General features: G+C 43.5%; 1 protein-coding gene across 1 annotated transcript in view; it reads left to right on the forward strand.

Annotated features, from left to right (window-relative positions):
* Positions 1-15,754, forward strand: part of LOC8039938 (atrial natriuretic peptide receptor 1) — a 102,168-nt gene extending 86,414 nt beyond the window's left edge. The window contains exons 5-6 of the mRNA XM_029970639.4: positions 192-283; positions 15,581-15,754. Coding sequence (XP_029826499.2) covers positions 192-283; positions 15,581-15,754 — 266 coding nt within the window. The remainder of the gene's footprint in view (positions 1-191; positions 284-15,580) is intronic.
* Positions 15,755-19,121: the final 3,367 nt, after the last annotated feature.

The following is a 19,121-nucleotide window of genomic DNA, read 5'->3' on the forward strand; positions in this document are numbered from 1 at the left end:
CTTGCGCTTGGGGCGAATCAACTGAAAGACCTCCGTGCCGTTCTCGCCCTTTCAGTGACCCCAATTATTAGTTAAAATGTTGGAATGCCTCTTTACTCTGGCAGACACTTGCAGTGAACTAACGTGTGCTCAAACTCATAGCTGATTGTTTCTTTTTCTTCTCTCTCTCTCTCTTTTCTCTTATCCACTAGCATTGAAGATTCACGTCAGCTCTGCGACCAAGCAAGTCCTGGACACTTTCAAGACTTTTCACCTCGAGCTTCGAGGAGAAGTTGAACTTAAGGCGAGCACAGATTCATCGTAGTAAACGGATGCGTTGACAACACCTCTTGGGTTTATATGTGGTGCACGAGGGTAGAGCCTGATGGTTTCTTTTACTAGATTTTTGCGTCAAATTGATTTGTTAAGCATTCCTTGTCAATTTTATTTAAATCTTAGGGATGATTTTTAGGGTGATTGCTGGAATTTAGTGTTGTGATGTGTGCTGAAAAATTTCAAAATATGGTTTGGTAGTTGTCATATTAGATGTGTTGATGGATTATTCGATTTGACATTTGACGCGTTCTCTTCGCTTGCCGATCTGACGAGCTCGAACTCCAGAACTGTTTCGAGCACACGTTAAACATTTTTTTTCTGAAGTGGAGGAGTTATGAATCGGTTGAACAGGCGTACGATGTTCGTTAATGCTTGTGCTTATGCATATGATTATGCTTACGCTACGCGTGAGCGCTCCTATTGGTGTGAAATGGGTGCCGGCGACTCGCCGGATTTCTCGGGTTGCTCTGCCACCTTTTCCTCAAGATCATTTTACCATATGCCACGTTGGCGCTTGCTAAATTAATGGAATACATAGGGCGCTTTATAAGACCTAGCGCACCCTCTCCACCGTTGGGTGGAGATGCGCTATCCCTTTGAAAACCGCTTTAGCTGCTTGGCCACAGCACTAGAAAATTTTGAGGCAAAGGCTAAACGAGGAACAGTATGAAATGTCTAGAAAACGTTCTGCTAAGCACCACTTTGCAGTAAAAACAAACCTGGAAGCTGTAAAAAAGATGAAAAAGGTAGAAATGTGGTATAAACACATCGAAAATGATCGAAGAAATACCGTTGGCCGACTGTCGGTAGCCTAAAATGGCAACCTATTTTATAGCTTTCTGCTTTTTTGCGTCAATTTCGGCATATTCTTTTTTTATTGTTATTAATTATTATTAAAGAACTTTATTTTTCATTTCGATACATAAATAAAGAAAAACAAGAAAATAAAGCTGCGAGAACAGCTTGACGGAGCCCCTTGCTCCCTTCTAGTGGCATATACAGAAGTCAAAACAAAGCAGCAGCGAACAACACTGGGAAAACCGACAGTAGACAGTAAAATACAAAAATCAAACAGGTCTCATAAATTGATTCATTTCTTTTCGCCCCACATTAGTTTAGTTCGTAATTCCTGAATTGCAATAGAAATTATGAAAAAAATGTTATTTTTTATTAGGGTGTTCAATATAGTAGGAATTGTGTATTTGAGTGATTGCATTGAATAGTTGTTATGACACAATTGCACAGTCCAATGTTCCGCCGGCCGAGTTGGGTAGGAAGTTGCATGTTCTTTTAGCTCCGCAAGGTTTACTAAACTATCCTCATTTCTTTTATTTTCTAACTTAAAACTGATCGCGAGTCTGTATTTGTTCATTTTGTAAACAGGAAGTATACTATTTTTTTATGAACTGTCCCTGGGTGCTAGAGTCGTAAGAAGCATTCTCAACAAGACGTACAATTTTTTTTTGTGCAATAGGAGTATTTTTTGCAAATTTGTGTGGGTGGTTGTGCCCCAAACTAGAAAACAATTGTTCAGGTGAGAAAAAAATAGTTTGGTATAAAAGAAACCTAACATTTCTTGGTAGAATAAAACGGTTACGAGAGACTAGTCCAATGACCTTTGACAATCTAGTGCGTAAATCATTTACATGATTATCCCAAGATAAGTACTCATTGAAAACTACACCTAAGCTCTTAAATTTATCTAAAATATCTATATACTTTGCATTTAAAACAAGTGTCTTGGTTGTAGAAACATTCTTTAGGCCCAAAAGATGATTGCCTTCGTTTTCCTCGCAATGATGTTTAGCGCGTTATCTGATGACCATATTTGCAACGCTATTAGAGTCACGTTTGCGCAGCTAATAAGCTCGTCGCCACCTTGTGTTGTTTACGACGTTGCTTGGCCTAAAGGCTTTTTTGTTGCTTTTGGTGTTTTTGCTGTTTCCTGTTTTCTTTTTGACTTTTATACAGCTCGGTCGCTTCTCCATTTTTAATCTCCCCGACCCCCTTCCCCAACTCATAATAGCCAACCGAGGCAGGCCGCCTTGGTTAAGTAACATTTCTATTTTCTTTTCCCGCTCTTACCACACTAAGTCAATAGTTTTAAACCTACAATAACTCTATTAAGTTTTTTTCGACAATGTTGTGCACCGCACCTACATCAAAGGTCGCGAAACAAATGTGTCGAGCGCTGTCCACCCACGCGTTATAAAGACATTAAAAAAAAAAAAGCTTTCGTAGTATTTTATTTTTTTTAAAATCTCACTCTTGATTAATTAGCTTATAAGTTTCTGGCCTAGTGGTCATGAGGACATTTAACATCAATGTATATGTACAAACCTTACGATTCAAAAAGTTTCTTAATCTCGTCTGTCATCCCTCGCCTGCGCGACGCACTGTTTTCGTAGGAATTCCTTTAAATGAAATATATTTCTGCAGGAGTCAAGAATCTTTGGCTCGGATCAAGTATATTAATGAACCCCGAAAAGTCCTTTTTTTTTTTTGCAGCGTCGGCGTTCAGAAGATTTTCTCGTGGTCTGCAATTCCTGAAGAAGCTTACAAGCGAACTATAACAATCTCTTTTCGGTTACTAAAGAAAAAATCAAATTAGTTACCTCTTCTCGAAAACTAATAAGAAGAAGACCACGACCCCGCCAGCTTTCTCGTTCGAAGGGTGGAAAATCGAGTGGTTGTATAGAAAAAGGGTAAAAGTAAAAAAGAATGTGAAAAAAAAAAAAAAAACGAACATAGGAGGTTGACTGGAAGCGGCCGTTGGCCCGTTTGAAGGAAGACGGCAATCGATATTTAGTTTCTGTTTCATATTATCATATGTATTTTATATAATGTACACCTTTCAAAAATTGATGTACGAATCGTTAAAGCGAAATACACGCTATTGGTTTTCAACTAAAAGCACACTGGCCGCCAGAGCTGTATGAAGAAAAAGTTTGGTAAATCATTGTACTTAAAATTTCCACATAAATTAAAGAACGTATACTCTAAGAAATGCCTGTTCGTCTACAGACCCGCAAAACACTCAAAGAGCCAATCTCTGCGATCTACGAAATCAGCTCAGCGAATGATGAGGCGGAACATCCGTTTGGACCTAAAAATGAAGTCTGCGCTGTGTCATTACGCAATGCAGAACGTCGTGCTTGCATTGCGTAATGCCGCATCGCAGACTTTATTTTTAGGTATGAACGGACGTTCTGCCTCACCATTCGCTGAGCTGATTTCGTTGATCGCAGAGATTGGCTCTTCGAAGCTTTTGAGGGTAAGTAGACGCGCAGGCATTTCTAAGAGTGTAGCTGAATAAACGTGAAAGGGGTATGTCCACTGAAGGCTCCTGTGAACCGCTGTCAGCATATTTATTTCTTGATATGTCTGCGGGGCCAGCGTCTTATATAAACCAAGGCGGCAAACACACGCGACAAATATTGGCCGCGACCATTATCTCCAAAGTCCTATGAAGCGTGAAATGCGGTGTCTAAGGTCTGATAGTTTAAAATTGTTGAAAAGAAATCAAACTGCGCTTTCGGGTACTGAAGAACCCCTTTCTCTGTGGAGTTTACCCGCTACATTGAACAGGGAAGCTCGGTGCCTAGGTCACGTGACGTCAATTTCCCCGTTAAATTGAATGCAAAAGCTTAATTGGTGTATAAGTCACGTTACATCAATGTCCCTTCTGGATGTAGTGGGAAAGTGTATCGATGTGTACGTCACGTGATTTCAGGACACGTGAGGTCTATTTTCGTGCTACATTTAGCGGGCAAACTGAAAGTGTGTTGGTGTCGTGACATCGATTTTCCCGTAAAACTTAGCGAGGAAACTGAGTTGGTACATAGGTTATGTGAAAGCAAGTCACGTGACCTCAATATTTCCGCTAAACTATATTGGTGTATAGGTTTCGTGACAGTTCACGTGACATCGAATGTCCCGCTAAATTTAGCGGGGAAAGTGATGTGGCATATAGGTTTCATGACGTCATGACACGTTACGTCAATTTTACCTCTAAATCTTGCGGGAAAACTGAATTGGTGTTTAGGCCACATGACGCCAGTTCACGTGACATCAACTGACGTCAGATGACCTAAACACCAATTCATTTTCCCCGCTAAGTTTAGCGCACGAGTGGACGGACGGACGGACAAAATTTGGAATTGGGGGTCCCATTACAAAGTATTTCTTGCTTTAAAAAAATCATAGCAATGCAATGCAGGCAACTACTCGACAAGGAAGTGCTTAATTATAGCGCGTCGAAAAAAAAAAGTTAGTGATACTGAACTGACAACACTTTTAGGCAGTTTGTTCCATTCGCGCTTATTGTGTTAGGAATGAGGGATGCTTGAAACAAATTTCTGCACCACGATTCAATGAAGTTAGATTCTGTAGGTTTCTTGTGAACCTACCTTTCTTAATTGTCAAATAATGGTTCAAATACAGTCGCAAATTACCACTAAATATACTAAGAAACTTAAAATGATCTATTTGTCGTCGTGTTGCTAAATCACGCAGTCTTGACAGGACATAAAGTTCAGAAATTGAGGATATAGAACTTTAGCGACTGTACGCCGACCGCAATGCTTTTTTTTTTTTTTTTTTCACTACCTCGACAACTTTTGAAAACAATTCTGCGTGAGGATCCCATGCAATATATGCATATTCCAAAGTAGGTCTAATTATAGTTCTATAAGCCGATAACACTGTCTCCGTAGTACAGTGAGTGGTAAAGGCTGCGTTTCAAACACCAAGTTTATGCAGAGCTTTCTGGGCGACGAAGGTCGCATGAGCGATTTAGGTCAAATTAGAAGTGATCAAAGTACCAAGATATTGAGATTGATTAAGAGAGACAGGTGGTTCGGCATTAATAAAGTATGTAAAACACGGCGGTGTACATTTTCGCGTCAAGGACACTTGAACACACCTCTTGCAATTCAAACGTGCAGTCAATTTTTTTTTCCTAATGAGCGATTTAAGACGTCGTTTTGCGATCGGAATGTCAAGACAAATGCTGACGGTTCCTTTTTTTTTTTTTTGTTTAAATTGAGGCGATACAACTAATGCTGCCAGATATTGAAACGTATATTAAAGCATCACAAGTGTTCGGAAAATGAAGCTATCCCAAAGGCGGTAAAAGAAGGTAAATTGACAGCGTTACATAATATTTAGACTATTACCCCGTGCAAACCAAAAGGCAGACCGATTGGTTGTATTTTTAGACTATCTCGGCTCGGCCATGCACTATGCTGCACAAACCGCTTGAGGACTTTTACAACACAATTCTGTGTTCTTAAAATACGAAGCGCTCCATACGCTGTTGAAAACCGCGAAAACAACGAAAACATGAGCGACTTCTTTTTTAACAGATAGGCCTAGACCAGGGGTCTCAAAACACGCTGCACGCGGGCCGCATGCGGCCCGCAGCCTCGCTAGGACGCGGCCAGCAGGCAACCGGCTACGACTCCCGGTTCCCATGTCTCGAGCGCTAGAATGGCATGCGTCATAGTGATCTCAACTCGCCGATACATTTTCAGTTGAAAAGTAGCTCTGATCTTTTAACGCATTCATATAGTTCATACTTACGTTTGTTAATTCGCCCTTTGTTTCGCTATAAATTTTGCTTCCCAGCTTTTTGTATAGAACAACAATTTCGCTACTAGTTTGCAAGCGCGAGCTGTTCGCTGAAAAATTAATATCGGCTGCGTGAACTCTCGATCAGCAGGGCTGCAGGAGCAGCTGCCAAAGATAAAGCTATGGACTCAAAATTCTAGCCTTTAAAAAAAAGGATCACCATTAAACGAGAGGTATTTGTTCAGAGTGTTGTAATAAAATACTTCAGGAAAGCAAGAACTGCCAAACTAACTGATTATTTTTCTAGAGACGTATTGAGCTTGGTAAATTCCTGAGTGAACTGAGCAACGGGAACGGCAGCGTACTTGCACACTTGTTCTTTTAAAAATGACAGCACGTTTGCGGGTTGGTATCATTTTAATTTTTGTCAAACCAAAACTAAAGATTTCACTGGCAACATTGAGGGTTCCCAAAGAGCATGGAGCACGAGGTCTCTTCTTTTTAAAATATTTACCCCCCCCCCCCCCGGCTCACGTTGGCCCTCAACCTTTCCGGTGTGGGCTATCTGGCCTTCACACTCAAAAAGAGTTTGAGACCACTAGACTCCACTCTACCAGCGAGCGATGAGCAACCTGATGAAACGAGAACCTGCAGAAAAATACTTCTTTTGTTGTCTGACAGTTGATGTCACTGGTGAATGCCGTCCCGCGGTGATCCTTGAACTGCGCTGCACACAAGCACTTCGTAGAGGCGGTAGAAGAATTTATATTGGGAATAAACATGGCGGATTATTCCCGCAGTGTGCGTCCCGTCATGCTCGTCGAGACAGGAACTAACGTGGCCGCTACAAGCTCGGTTGCGGCCGAATCCGCCCATTTTGGGCAGAGCGAGTTTTCTCGGGATCCAATACAGACGTAGGGGTGGTGCTGCTTCAAAAAAGTGAGTTATTCTGTAGTGAAGAAAAGGGAAAATGGATTAAGTTTACAGCAGCTTAGTGTGCATGCTTGTCACTGCCAGTCCAGGGGAAAAGGGTTGGGGGAAAGAAGAGGGACAGAAGAAAGAGAAAGTGAGACGCTGCTCCAATACGACGAACGGAAATGATACGTGGTTCCCGATCGCCCATTGGCAGACGCGCGCTCAAGAAAAGTTGATTCCGGAGTGCACCAAAACGACGACTGGAAATCGCCACATATACTTTGCTTCATCATAAGCTGAGACTACAGCCAAAGCTACAAGCGCTATCTAGCCCGCGCTCCTGACTTTGGGACGTTCATTTCTCTACTCCGTTCACCCTTTCTATAGACGATTGCAAGCTGGGCGACTGGCCGCCGCCATGTCTCTGCTCGAGCAGGCACGCCCGTGCGATTACGAGCTTGCCAAAGCTACGTTCACCCGCGCGTTGCACGCACTTGCACGCATGGGGCACCACTTGTGGCGCCATGCTTGCAATTGTCTATAGGCCTTTCCAAAGTTTACAAAATCACAGTCCAGCGTGCGATCTTCACAGCCCAGCACGTGGCTGCTCTTCGCTTCGGAAAGCGAGCAAAGCACGCGCCATACGTACCAACACTTAAAATGGCACTGGCCGCACGTTTTTTTTTTTTTTGGAAAGGTCTATTCTACGGCCACTGAAGCTGAGACTAGAAGTTCCGCCTTCAGCGCGAGCTTTCTCAGCTTAAAGGGGCGATGCAACATTTTTCGTACTTTGCGCAAATACCGCTTAAAACGGATCCCCGACGTTAATGACCTATGAAACACGCGTTTGTTTTTCACCCCACGCAATAGAAGTTCCAAAAAAAAAATTAAAGAAAAACGAGCACCGTTCACTTCCTCAACTCGCAGCCAGAAGAAGCGGCCACGTTATCTGGAGCCGATTATATGCCGCCAATGTTGATCATATAGCCACGCGCTGGGGTTGGCAAAGCACAGGACACGAGCTGAGTCCCAGACATTGTTATGGCTCGGCTACTGTCGTTGTTGCAGCGATTGGACACGGGCCACTACCCGAATGCATGTCGAGGCATCGATTGTCACGAGTCCAGATCGAATGCGTACGCAGTCTTCGCGTCCACTGTGTGAGCAGCATTTGAATATCATCACCGCAAAGCTCGATGACGCATTTCCGGGGATCGTACTGTTGCAACACTGTTGCCACTGTCCCCACAGCTTCGCCATCAAATTTCGCGAGGAAGCAAAAGGCGGCTTTGTGAAGGAGAGACTGATTGTTCCGGCTTTCCGCTACCCTCATCACTAACTACTACTAAGGAGAGACTGAAAAAAAAGCTCCGCTTTCATCCTTTGAATTCCGCCGCGACGAAGACGCTTCTTGGTAGGGTGCCTACATGTCTGTCTGCATCAGGGTGAAGACATCCATTGTTGCCCTGAATGTGCCAGCGCGTGACGCTCTCGCCCACTCGGTGTGTGACTTGGGCGGTAAAATGGCGTCTATGCATTAGCCAAAGCTACGCGCTCGAGCTGAATGACACCAGATTGCGCGCACTTCAAAATGCATAAGAATCGATTGGGCGTAAAAATGTATGAGATGTCACCACTCAAGCAAAAGCGCGCGTGTGTATGAAGGTACTCTACTTCTTGGTCAGTGGTGTTGCGTTCGAGTATTCTTGGGTCCTACTAGTGCCAGGAAGCTGGTGTAAAGTAAGAAATATTCCTACCCAATGTCGTTGCACAGCCCATTTAAAGGGCCTGTGACACGCCAAAAAAATTCAAAGTTCCCGCCAATGCCCTGTGACGTAACAATGTACCGCAAGGTGTCGGGGCGGTCAGGAGAAAGGCATCGACCTACGTCACTAAAAGTGGGTTCGTCAGAAGTCACATGAGTTTCCCTCCTCGTGCTCTCCATGACCGCGCCTAAGATATTATTTTTATTATTATTTGTTATTCTGCTCTTCACCATGAGTGATCGTAGAAAAAGATGTTTGAGTTCCATTAGCGTTTTAACGCTGCACCGTTGGTTAGTTTGCGTGCTGTAAAAGTTGAGGACGAAGAGTCAGTGAAGTAACGTGATGGAGGTCAATGATGAAAGTGTTGCGAGTACAAGCCAGTGTACGAATGCATGCCATCACTCCGATGGTACAGAACTATACTGGCAAAAAAAAAAAAAAAAACAACAAGCTATCGAGTTCTGAAAAGAAAATTTAGAACGCTCGCAGAAATTAGGATTGCTACCATACGACACGCCCGATCGCATTGCTGAAGATTCAGACAACGAGATCGCCGAATCATCGGATACGCTTCAGGCTGAAGATGCTTGCCGTCTAGAGATTACGAACTGGTGAGTGTACCAAGTACAAGTAAATGTCGAGCATAAAGTACACGTTTTGTCTAGAACATGTGTAGAACTTGTTTACTAGGTTCTCTGACCCCTCCTCTTCTACCTTTACAGCAACATTAGGCGATGAAAAGCAAATGAAAGAAACCTTGTCGGCTTGGATTGTTCGCGAAAGTGTAAAGAATAACAAAAATATAAGAAAAATATTACCCGTGGTCACGGTAAGCACGAAGAGTGATACAACTCACGTGACTTCCGGGGATGCCTCCTTTCTGACCGCCCCGACATCTTGCGGTACATTGTTACGTCACAGGGCACTGGCGGGCACTTTGTATTGGGCTTCGTATTTCTATTTTTTTTAAAGAAAATACGCAACTCTAAGGTAAACATTTTTTTGGCGTGTCAGTGGCTTTTTAAGTGTGAACGGAATATAATACAAACGCATTCGAGGACATTTATGAAGAAAGGCGAAGCACTTGTGTGCAGCCATAGCCTCCCCTGTACTGACAGACCTGGAAGATCACCACGAGACGCGGCCACCGAAATTGAATAGGTAGAGCGGCAGACAACGGATGAGAGGAGAGCCAGGGGACGGGCGCCCCGCTGCGGCGAGACGCCGAAACACACATCTCCTGAGGGATAGAATGTTTGCTCGTGCTCCTCGCGTTCCACGCGCTACCGCTTCTTTTCTCGCCGGGTATGAAAACCATGTTTCGGGTCCTCGCCGCTGAAACCTGTGCGCTGATCACCAGGTTCCCCTCAAGCCCCTTCATGTTTCAAAACTAGCGCAATGTTCGTCGATGCATGAGGCACGTGCAACGTACAGCCCTTGGGAAGATCATGGCGGCACAGCCACTGATCAGTGGGCACAGCGCAGCACTGAGCTGGATTTCAGACGCCATGAATTTCCCAGAAGTTGCGCGCGGCACGTGCCTCGAGCATTTCTACAACAATGAATGGCGCCACTTTTCCCAGGATAGAGGGGCTTTAGGTTCCCCGAGAAATGTTCTGTGCTATCAGATCCTCGCGCTCCAAATCTGCGACCGTTCACCCTATGGCTCCGTCGTCGAACTTTCAGGCATTGTGAGTATAGAGCACGTCCAACTCTATACTTACGACCCCTCCTTCTGGAAACACTCTAACACGCACCTGCCGGAGGGCCGAGTTTCAGCAGCGCCTTGTGGCGGGGCCTGGAATTCTGAATATTTTTCCGTCTTTTTCCGCGGTGCACCATGTTGTTTTGGCCTCTATGGTGTTGGCGGCGCGCGGTCGCAGCCAATACCATCTGATGTTGGCTGCGCAAACTAAAAAAAAAAAGCAAACTAATTAACCAATTGGATTCCTTCAGTATCCTTTACGTAGAGAAAAACATTTTACAACGTGAACGCGCTTCAAACCAGAAAGCGCGATCAGCTGGCACGCACCCACGCATAACGAAGAACCCGACGAGGTAGGAGGACCGAGCTCTTGTGCCGCCTAGTGAGAACGCCTCTCACTAGGCGGCGCTAAAACTCGGCCCTCGGCCGGGAGCAGGCTCTTCCATAGAGAGCGCTCAGATGCAGTGGTCGTAAGTATAGAGTTGATTGGGGTATAGAGGAGGCTGTGGTGTAGCTTATTCGGTGCTGTACATGCGCGTTGGCACGCACGCCTCTCTATGCACAGGAAGTTGTCGCTTGGCATAGTATCGTACGAGGTAGTGCAAGACGAAGTTTTGTCTTCGAGAAAGTGTTCGTGCAAACGAGCATTTCTTCAAAATTATTTTTGTCGCGTTCGAACCTTCTATACCACAGAATGTCACCACTGTTTTCAATGTTTAGAAAAAGAGGGAGCACTCAATAAGTCTTTTGCAAAGGCAGGCGCCATTTAGTACCTGATGTGCCAATTATCCGAGCCCGGAATGGTCTTAGAAGATGTTCGCGACTCCTGCAAAACGGAGGGCACTTCAATCAATCAATCAATCGATCAATCAATCAATCAATCAATTTATTTTTATTTCACCAGGAAAGATGGTAGCTGGGACAAAAAGCTGCAACACGTACAGCTTGACAAGGCCCCAGCTCCAAGACAGCAGCGCGCGTACAGGGCTTTGTTCAAAAAATCAAATCTAAAATGAAAACATTCTTCAAGTTCAGAAAAACACACACACAGAAAAATACATAACAAGATTACAATGTAACATATGATATCAATTGACACAGCACACATACAACACGAAGCCCCAAGTTCACAACCTCGACAGTATCAACATTAGAGCTTCAAATGGTAAGCTGTGACTAAAATTTGTTTTGACATTCAGCTTGTTCAAGAAAGATGGAAGTATGTATAAAACCGATGTCAGTCGATAGTTTGCCCGGGGGATGGGTAAACTCCACTCTTCACTTCGCCACAGCACACATACAACACGAAGCCCCAAGTTCACAACCTCGACAGTATCAACATTAGAGCTTCAAATGGTAAGCTGTGACTAAAATTTGTTTCGACATTCAGCTTGTTCAAGAAAGATGGAAGTATGTATAAAACCGATGTCAGTCGATAGTTTGTCCGGGGGATGGGTAAACTCCACTCTTCACTTCGCCGTGTGTTATAAACGTTCGTATTTTTATTTAAATTTGCTATTTGTAAAAAAACTATGTCTATTTTCTGTGCTGTTTTATAAGATACTAGAAGGCTGTAGTAATGTAGATGTGTTATTTTTACAACATTAAAACGGGCAAAAAGGACATCTGCATGGTAAAAATAGGACACATTTGGAACCACTCTTAGATTTTTTTTTTTGCAGAGTTAGAAGTTTGTTTATATTTCGAATGGTAGTGGAACCCCATACCAGGTGACAATATTGAAAATATGACTGCACGAGGCCGTGAAAAATTATTAATTTAACAAATGAGGTGAACACTGTACGGGATCGGTGTAGAGTACCAACAGCTTTTGTGGCTTTTTTATGTATCTATTCTATGTGCTCATTCCATAATAACTTATCTGAAGAGATTACACCTAATATCTTGAATGACTTTACTATCTCGATTGCCTCCCTGGTTAAGGTGATATTTGGTTTAGAATGAACAGTCACGTTTTTGACTCGAAACAGCATGGGGGGGGGGGGGGGGGGGGGGCACTTAGTTTTGTTTATGTTAATGCGTAATCTATTCATTTCTGTCCAACTATGCAGCTGCGAGAGCATGTTTCGCCCTTTTTTTGATACCGTCACAAGTAGTGCCTTTCAAAAATAATGTAGTGCCATCGGAGTAAGCTATTACTGTGCTGTTTGAAACACTGTGCTCAATGTCATTTGAAAATAAAACAGATAATAGAGGACCTAAAACTCTTCCTTGAAGTACTCCTGTATGTACTGTTTTTATAGTTGAAACTGAGTTATTGATTTTAACGAATTGTCTCCGTTCAGCCAGATATGACTTGAATAAATTGAGTACATGACCCCGAATACCATAGCATAGTAACTTTTGTAGAAGTATACTGTGGTTAACTAAGTCAAATGCCTTAAAAAAGTCGATATATATGGCTAATGTCAGTAGTTTATCTTCTATGCTATTTATTATTACTTCTTTTTCAGCAACTAGGCCGGATTCAGTAGGCCTTCCCTTTCTGAAGCCATGTTGACTGTTCGTTAACAAGGAGAAACGCTTTAAATAGGCCGACAGTTTACTACGCAGTATTTTTTCGAATCTCTTAGAAAAATTGGAAAGTATTGATATTGGCCTATAATTTTCCAACAAGTTAATATCGCCACCCTTAAATAACAAAACAACCTTAGCAATTTTAATAAGTTTAGGGAGCGCGCCTAAAGACATTGAAAGATTAAATATAAATCTGAGTGGTGTAGCCAAAAGGTCAATAACAAATTTAATTGGTTTAATATTCAAGTCATTTACATCATCTCCGTTGCTATTTTGTATACTTCTAAATGCCAACATTACCTCATTTTCATCAGTTGGACTTAAAAAAAAAAAAGAATGCGCATGTTCCTTAATATAGCCGCATGGGTCTTCACTATTTGTTATATTAGGAGTGCTGGTGGCTAAGTTTACCAAGTAATCATTGAAAGTGTTTGCGAGTGACGTGCCAGATAGCTTTTGCCCACAGTGAACAATTTCTGTTAACGCGTCTTTATGATCATGAGGCTTTAATACCCGGTTAATATTTTTCCAAAGTTTATCTGGCTCATTTTTTCTAATATCACCAAATAGATTGCAATAATATTCTTGCTTGGCTTTTTTCATCAACGTAATAAATTTGTTTCTATATTTTCTAAATTTCACTAAATCATCATTGTATTTAGAATCTCTAACTATATAATATAGGCTATTTTTTATAAATCATGGGAAACCCATGGTTTCTTTGTTCTCTTGCTAGGCTTTATGTACTTATAAGGAAAGCATTTGTTATAAATGTCTTCGAACGTTTCCAAGAATGCTTCATATGCTGCATCAGGTGAATTATTGGAATAAACGGGGCCCAATTAGCGGTCCCAATCGAGTTCCTAAATGACTGCAGTCTTGGCGACGTAATGTTTCGAATTCTAAATCCTTCTGATTTGTGTTGGCGAGCAGCCAAGTGCGTGTTAACAAGAAGAAATATGGGTAAAGGATCACTAATGCTGCAGCTAATTAAACCTGATGCATAAATATATTCCTTGTTGCAGTTTGTAATGAAGTAATCAAGTAAGGTACAGCCATTTTCTGTTACTCTCGTTGCATCCGTAGTAACAGATTCAAAACCATTTGATTCGACTACAGAAAATAGATCATCATGCATAGCTGATGTTTTTAAGAGATCAATGTTAAGATCACCTCCCAAGAAAAGGGTATAATTATTGTCATTAACATAGCTGAATAGTTTATCAAGTACAGAAAGCGGGATGTTAACATTTGCAGAGGGAGGTTGATATAGCACACTGAAAACGTAGTTATCAGGGAGTACTGACAATATTCTAAAGAGTCATTCAGTTCCGTAAAATCGGGAATAACGCAACTGTGGTAACCAGTCAGTTGGCACTCAACATATGTTTATATACAATATTTACAAAAAACCGAAACAGTAGAAAACATCGTCCGATCTAGCCGCCGGTCCGCTCGGTCACCGAATCGCAAAGCTCGTGTCTCGTGCTCTCCTCTCGTGCCCCTCGGCTGCTACAGAACAATTCAAAGATGATTCCACAAGCATTAAAGCACCTCCCCCTCTTCTAGCATTTCTTCGCATAGAAAAATGCTTGTAATTAGGCAAGACGAAGTTATTTGAATCAGGAGTATATCACGTTTCAGAGGCCATAAGTACGCTAAAAGAAAGGCTTAACGGGAAAAGTACGCTAAAAAGAAACTTAACGGGAAAACACTAAACTGCCGGAACAGGGTCCTCTCGCGATCTCTGCTCGCCTCTTGTGGCGTCCGTGATTACATGTTGTCGGTGGTTTTCGTGATGGGACAGTTGTGTCTCTGACTCTATCGTAACTGTAGTATCAGCTTGTTACCCATACTGCTCTGAACGCAACCTACTTTTATCCGCGCGTGAACCAGACATTTAGAGTTTATCAACGTTCATCAACATCGTGGAAGGACGGTAGGGAGTCCTTTCGTTGCTTCCTCGAAGAAAGTCAAGCACCGGGAAGCTCGCTTACGCCACCACATCGCCGCAGGCTCGAAAGCTCGGCAGATAAAATTTGGGGCAAACCATGTTGAGTTCATTGCTTGCTTGCGTCATGCCCCAGCGTTGTGCGTTGAGCTGGCACGTGGCTGGGCGCGACCTGATTTCGACCGCCACACCTGCCCGGTAGTTGGCGTCCCCTGAAGGTCACTAAAGTCGCGAATACTCTGAGTCATGGCCTCCTCTATACTGACAAAACCTGGCAGTTCGACGACAGAGCCATAGGGTGCCCGGTCGCAGATTTGGAGCGCGAGGATCTGATTGCACGAAGCATCAAAGCGCCATTTCTCGAGGAACCTGGACGTCAGCGCACGCCTTTTGAGGCGGCGAGGACCCGAAACACGCTTGTTCGCTCGGGAGAAGTGTGTTTCGGCGTCTCACTACAGCGGGACGCCAGTCACGTGGCTGTCCTCTCATCCGTTGTCTGACGCTCCACCTTTTCCATTTCGGCGGCCGCTTCTCGTGGCGATCTGCCAGGCTTTGTCTGTATATAGGAGGTAATGTCCGAGCATAAATTAGATACGATGGTTCCGTCAGCGTCCGGCGTAAACTGGGCTCAATTCGCATCGAAAACGAGCGCTGCTTCAGCGTACGCTGACGACAAAAAGAGCCAATCATACGCTTCGTTCCCAAGAAATAACGACCACCAATGTTGCTTGATTGACCTTTCAAGAAAGTCTACTTTAGTTCTTTAATTCAGATTTTTTTTTAATTGCGGTTAGCTTTATCTTTTGCTTTCACTCGCAGGGCAAAGGCCGCGTGACCACCTACTTCCTCCTGGGTGAAGGCGACGAAGCGCCCTGCCCACCATCCGCCGCGGTCACGCCGCTGCCTGCTTCCAAGAACGCCGAGTTCCTCCCGCCTCCAGCGGACCCGGGCACCGCCGTCGATCGCGTCACCAGGCACGAAGTCAAGCTGTAGTAGAGCTCGCTGCTCGCCGAGACGCGTGCACTGGACTGAGAAAGCAGCCGTCTTCGATCGTCGCCTGTGTCCGCGATGACGACGACCATCACCCCGTTGTGTATATCGAGCACGGTAGCTGTTGCATTTACCCGACAACCACGTCTGCCGTGCGCCATAGTCAGCCGCGTTTTCTTCATCTAATATGTCCGGTCAAGTTCCTCCCCCGACGAAAACAACAGCGGCAGCAGCAGCAGCAGCACCTCGTGATGATGTGTGACGCATGCAGCAGGTACTTCCACCGACACTCGCCGCTTTGTAGGTCCTCCACTAAGAAGATTCAGGTTGTGCCTCGGGAGGCTGGTTTGTTCCGTTTTAGGTGTGTACCCCGGAACCTGGAAAACTCTCGAAGTGTGCGGGCTTCGAGGAAAAAATTTACCCTGTTGTAAGAAGAAAAAAGAAAGTATATATTGATGTATGTCTTGGTTAACAGAAAAGAATTATAGTCGGTGACAGACCAAACAAGATTATAAGCTCAACCTTTAGCACATGCCCGATGCTTTCCACTGAGTCTTGGCTACGCCTGAGACGAAGTGTTATCGAAGGCAGAAAGCTCGCACTTAAGGCGGAGCATCTACTGAATTCTTAACCTGTCACTGGCTATATCCTTCGTTTCAGCTTGAGTCCAGACGCAGCCGACACTACGAGTTGTTTGGACAAATCAGAGAACGTCAAAAACGCACCATCGTGGTGTTCGTCATGTTTATATGTATGTATATTCTATCGTTGCTGAAGCAATCCTAAGCAGAAAAGGCTCAGTGACTTGCGCTTTTGACTCTGCTTGATTGGTCCCCTTACCTCGTAGCGTCGGCTGCGTCTGGAGTTAAGCTGAAACGAAGTACAGCTGAGGATACCTTGAAGTGCTGCTACCAAAGGGCCCGTTATGTCGCCTGTTGCATGCATCTGGGTGGAAATCAAAACGATTCCTATTCAATCGTTTTTTTTTTTTTTTTTTCTTTTGCGAAGTGGGCGTAGCGTTTCGAGGTCTACTTGAATTTATTCAAAATAAATTCTTCCACTTAGATTTGGGCTCGTCTCATGATGACCGGTAGCATTTCGTGTGCCGCTACAGGTGAGATGCAACAGCGATCGCTAAGCTCAAGTGTATGCATCTTTCCCAGCCCGCCACCCCTGTCCGAGCCTCCGTCAAAGGTTTGTGAGCAAAGTAATTATATCTGGCCAGATGTAAAGATTTCAAATATGGCACATATAAAAATTGGCCACACATAACCTGATATGGAATATCTGCCAGATATAGCCTCATAATGCGAGATACAGTCTGATATTCCTGGCCAGCTATGGAAATCACAGATCTGGCCAGGCATATCAAAAGGACACGAGACTGAAATCAGCACTTTATATATTTTGATTGTCTACAATTCTCGCAAGTTCCCCGGCAGGCACTCGAGGAATCATGGGAACGATTGCTCCCTAGTGAACGGCAATTTCGACAAATTTCATGGTTACACAGTTTCGAGTGTAATTCGTAGTTACCCTGAACAAGTGTTCCACAGAGCTCAAGGACCTGTCATATCTCTCTTAAAATTTCTCGTAATGGCAGCGTTTATGATACTGTGCATGCGATCCACCTTTCATTCTGGCTGAGCCGCAGAAATCTCTTACAATATTATCATTCTCGTGATTGTTGTTTTAGCAAGAATTACTTAAAAGCCGAGAAATCAAAACAACCAAAACCGGGATTTAGCTCGGATTCAGCGGAGCTGTTCGTAGCATTTTTAGCGTTTCTAACTCAATAGTAGCATCTTTGAAGCTGTATGAGAAGGATAAAAATGTAAGAGATATGTCCGTACTCATCCAGGTTGAAGGTTGGACGGAATGCACAGTGCTGACATTGGCGACAAATTTTAAAAGTGATATGACAGGTACTTGGGTTCTATACGACACTTGTTCAGGGTGACTCCGAATTACACTCAGAACTGTGTAATCATGGAACTGGTCGAAATTTCCGATCACCAGGGAGCTGAAGGAACACCGTCCCCATGATTCCTCGAGTACGGGCCGAGGCGCTTGGGGGATTTAGCAAATTGTGTATTCCGGCGTAATGTTAACACTTCGAAATAATTAAGCTACATTAAAATTCTCGTGAAAATGAGCACAAATAATCTTAGACTTAAGCTTACCCAAGCTGAAGTTTGGGATTATTTATGCTAATATTTAGCTCGCGAACAATGATTCATTAACAGTTTGCTAACAAAGCACTTTTTTAAACTTTTTTCTTTTACTTTTTTATATATTGAAAACCGGCCGCCAGATTAAGCTGCATATACGCCAGATAACGAAGTATATACCTTAAATAAGGCTGTACATATGCCAGATAAGTGTTACATACACCAAATTAGCTGTATATATTCCAGATAAGGCTCTATATTCGCCAGATAGAGCTGTATATACGCCAGATTAGGATGAATATACTCAAGATAAGGCTGTATATAGGCCGTATATAATCATATAATCTTTTAGATGGCCAGATATGCCCCAGATATAAGATTTCCATGTGAGCAGGCTTTTGTGAGACCAAAGAGAGTCACTATGGTCGGCTGACAGCTTCAGAAACGTAGGACGTGGCGTGCGCCGAGCGTTTCTTATCGTTGCTCCGAAGCCGACGGGAATGCTTAATTCGTCGAAAAGAACGCCGAAGATCGAACCACGAAGCAAGAAGCGTAAAAAAACACCTGTGTTCCTTAAACTGTCCATGATCCTAGTCGCGGCGTTGATCGATTGATCGTGTGCGACCCACTCAATACGAAAGTCTTCGTGGGGGTCTAACCAAACGCAAGCAAGCACATAATCCCGCGTACTGTATAGAGAGCGCACTGGGGTGCTCCAAAACGAGCATCGGAAATCGCCGTAATATATTTAGGCCTACTCGTTATCATCAAATTGATAACAGCACACCTATATAGTGATTTTTTTAGCACGTAGTTTACTAGGGTGTTGCGATATTACGCTGTTATACGCTCTCGATAAGTTGAGATAAGAATATTTTTTTGTGTGTAATGGAATTGGATGTGCGAAGCCAAAATGAACTTATATCACTTCTCGGCACATGGCTTGAAATAATCCCCCCCTCCCCTTTATGGGCTGGCGCAAGTGGATTGAGCTTATCACATAACTCGAACGTTTGACGTCATATCAAAATTTGAAATGGCAATTTTTATGCACAAATGAGCCGTATAAGACAGGAAGTAACGCCGCTTCATAGTTCTTGCTCCACAAAAAACAAAAATGCGATGTTGAAGCGCACAATAACATTGGTTAATTATTCAGTCAAGTAGCTATTCGTTTAAAGTCACTGGAGCCGCAACAA

This window comes from Ixodes scapularis, unplaced genomic scaffold (assembly GCF_016920785.2).
Source record: "Ixodes scapularis isolate PalLabHiFi unplaced genomic scaffold, ASM1692078v2 PGA_scaffold0__279_contigs__length_252992795, whole genome shotgun sequence".
Classification (NCBI taxonomy): Eukaryota; Metazoa; Arthropoda; class Arachnida; order Ixodida; family Ixodidae; genus Ixodes; species Ixodes scapularis.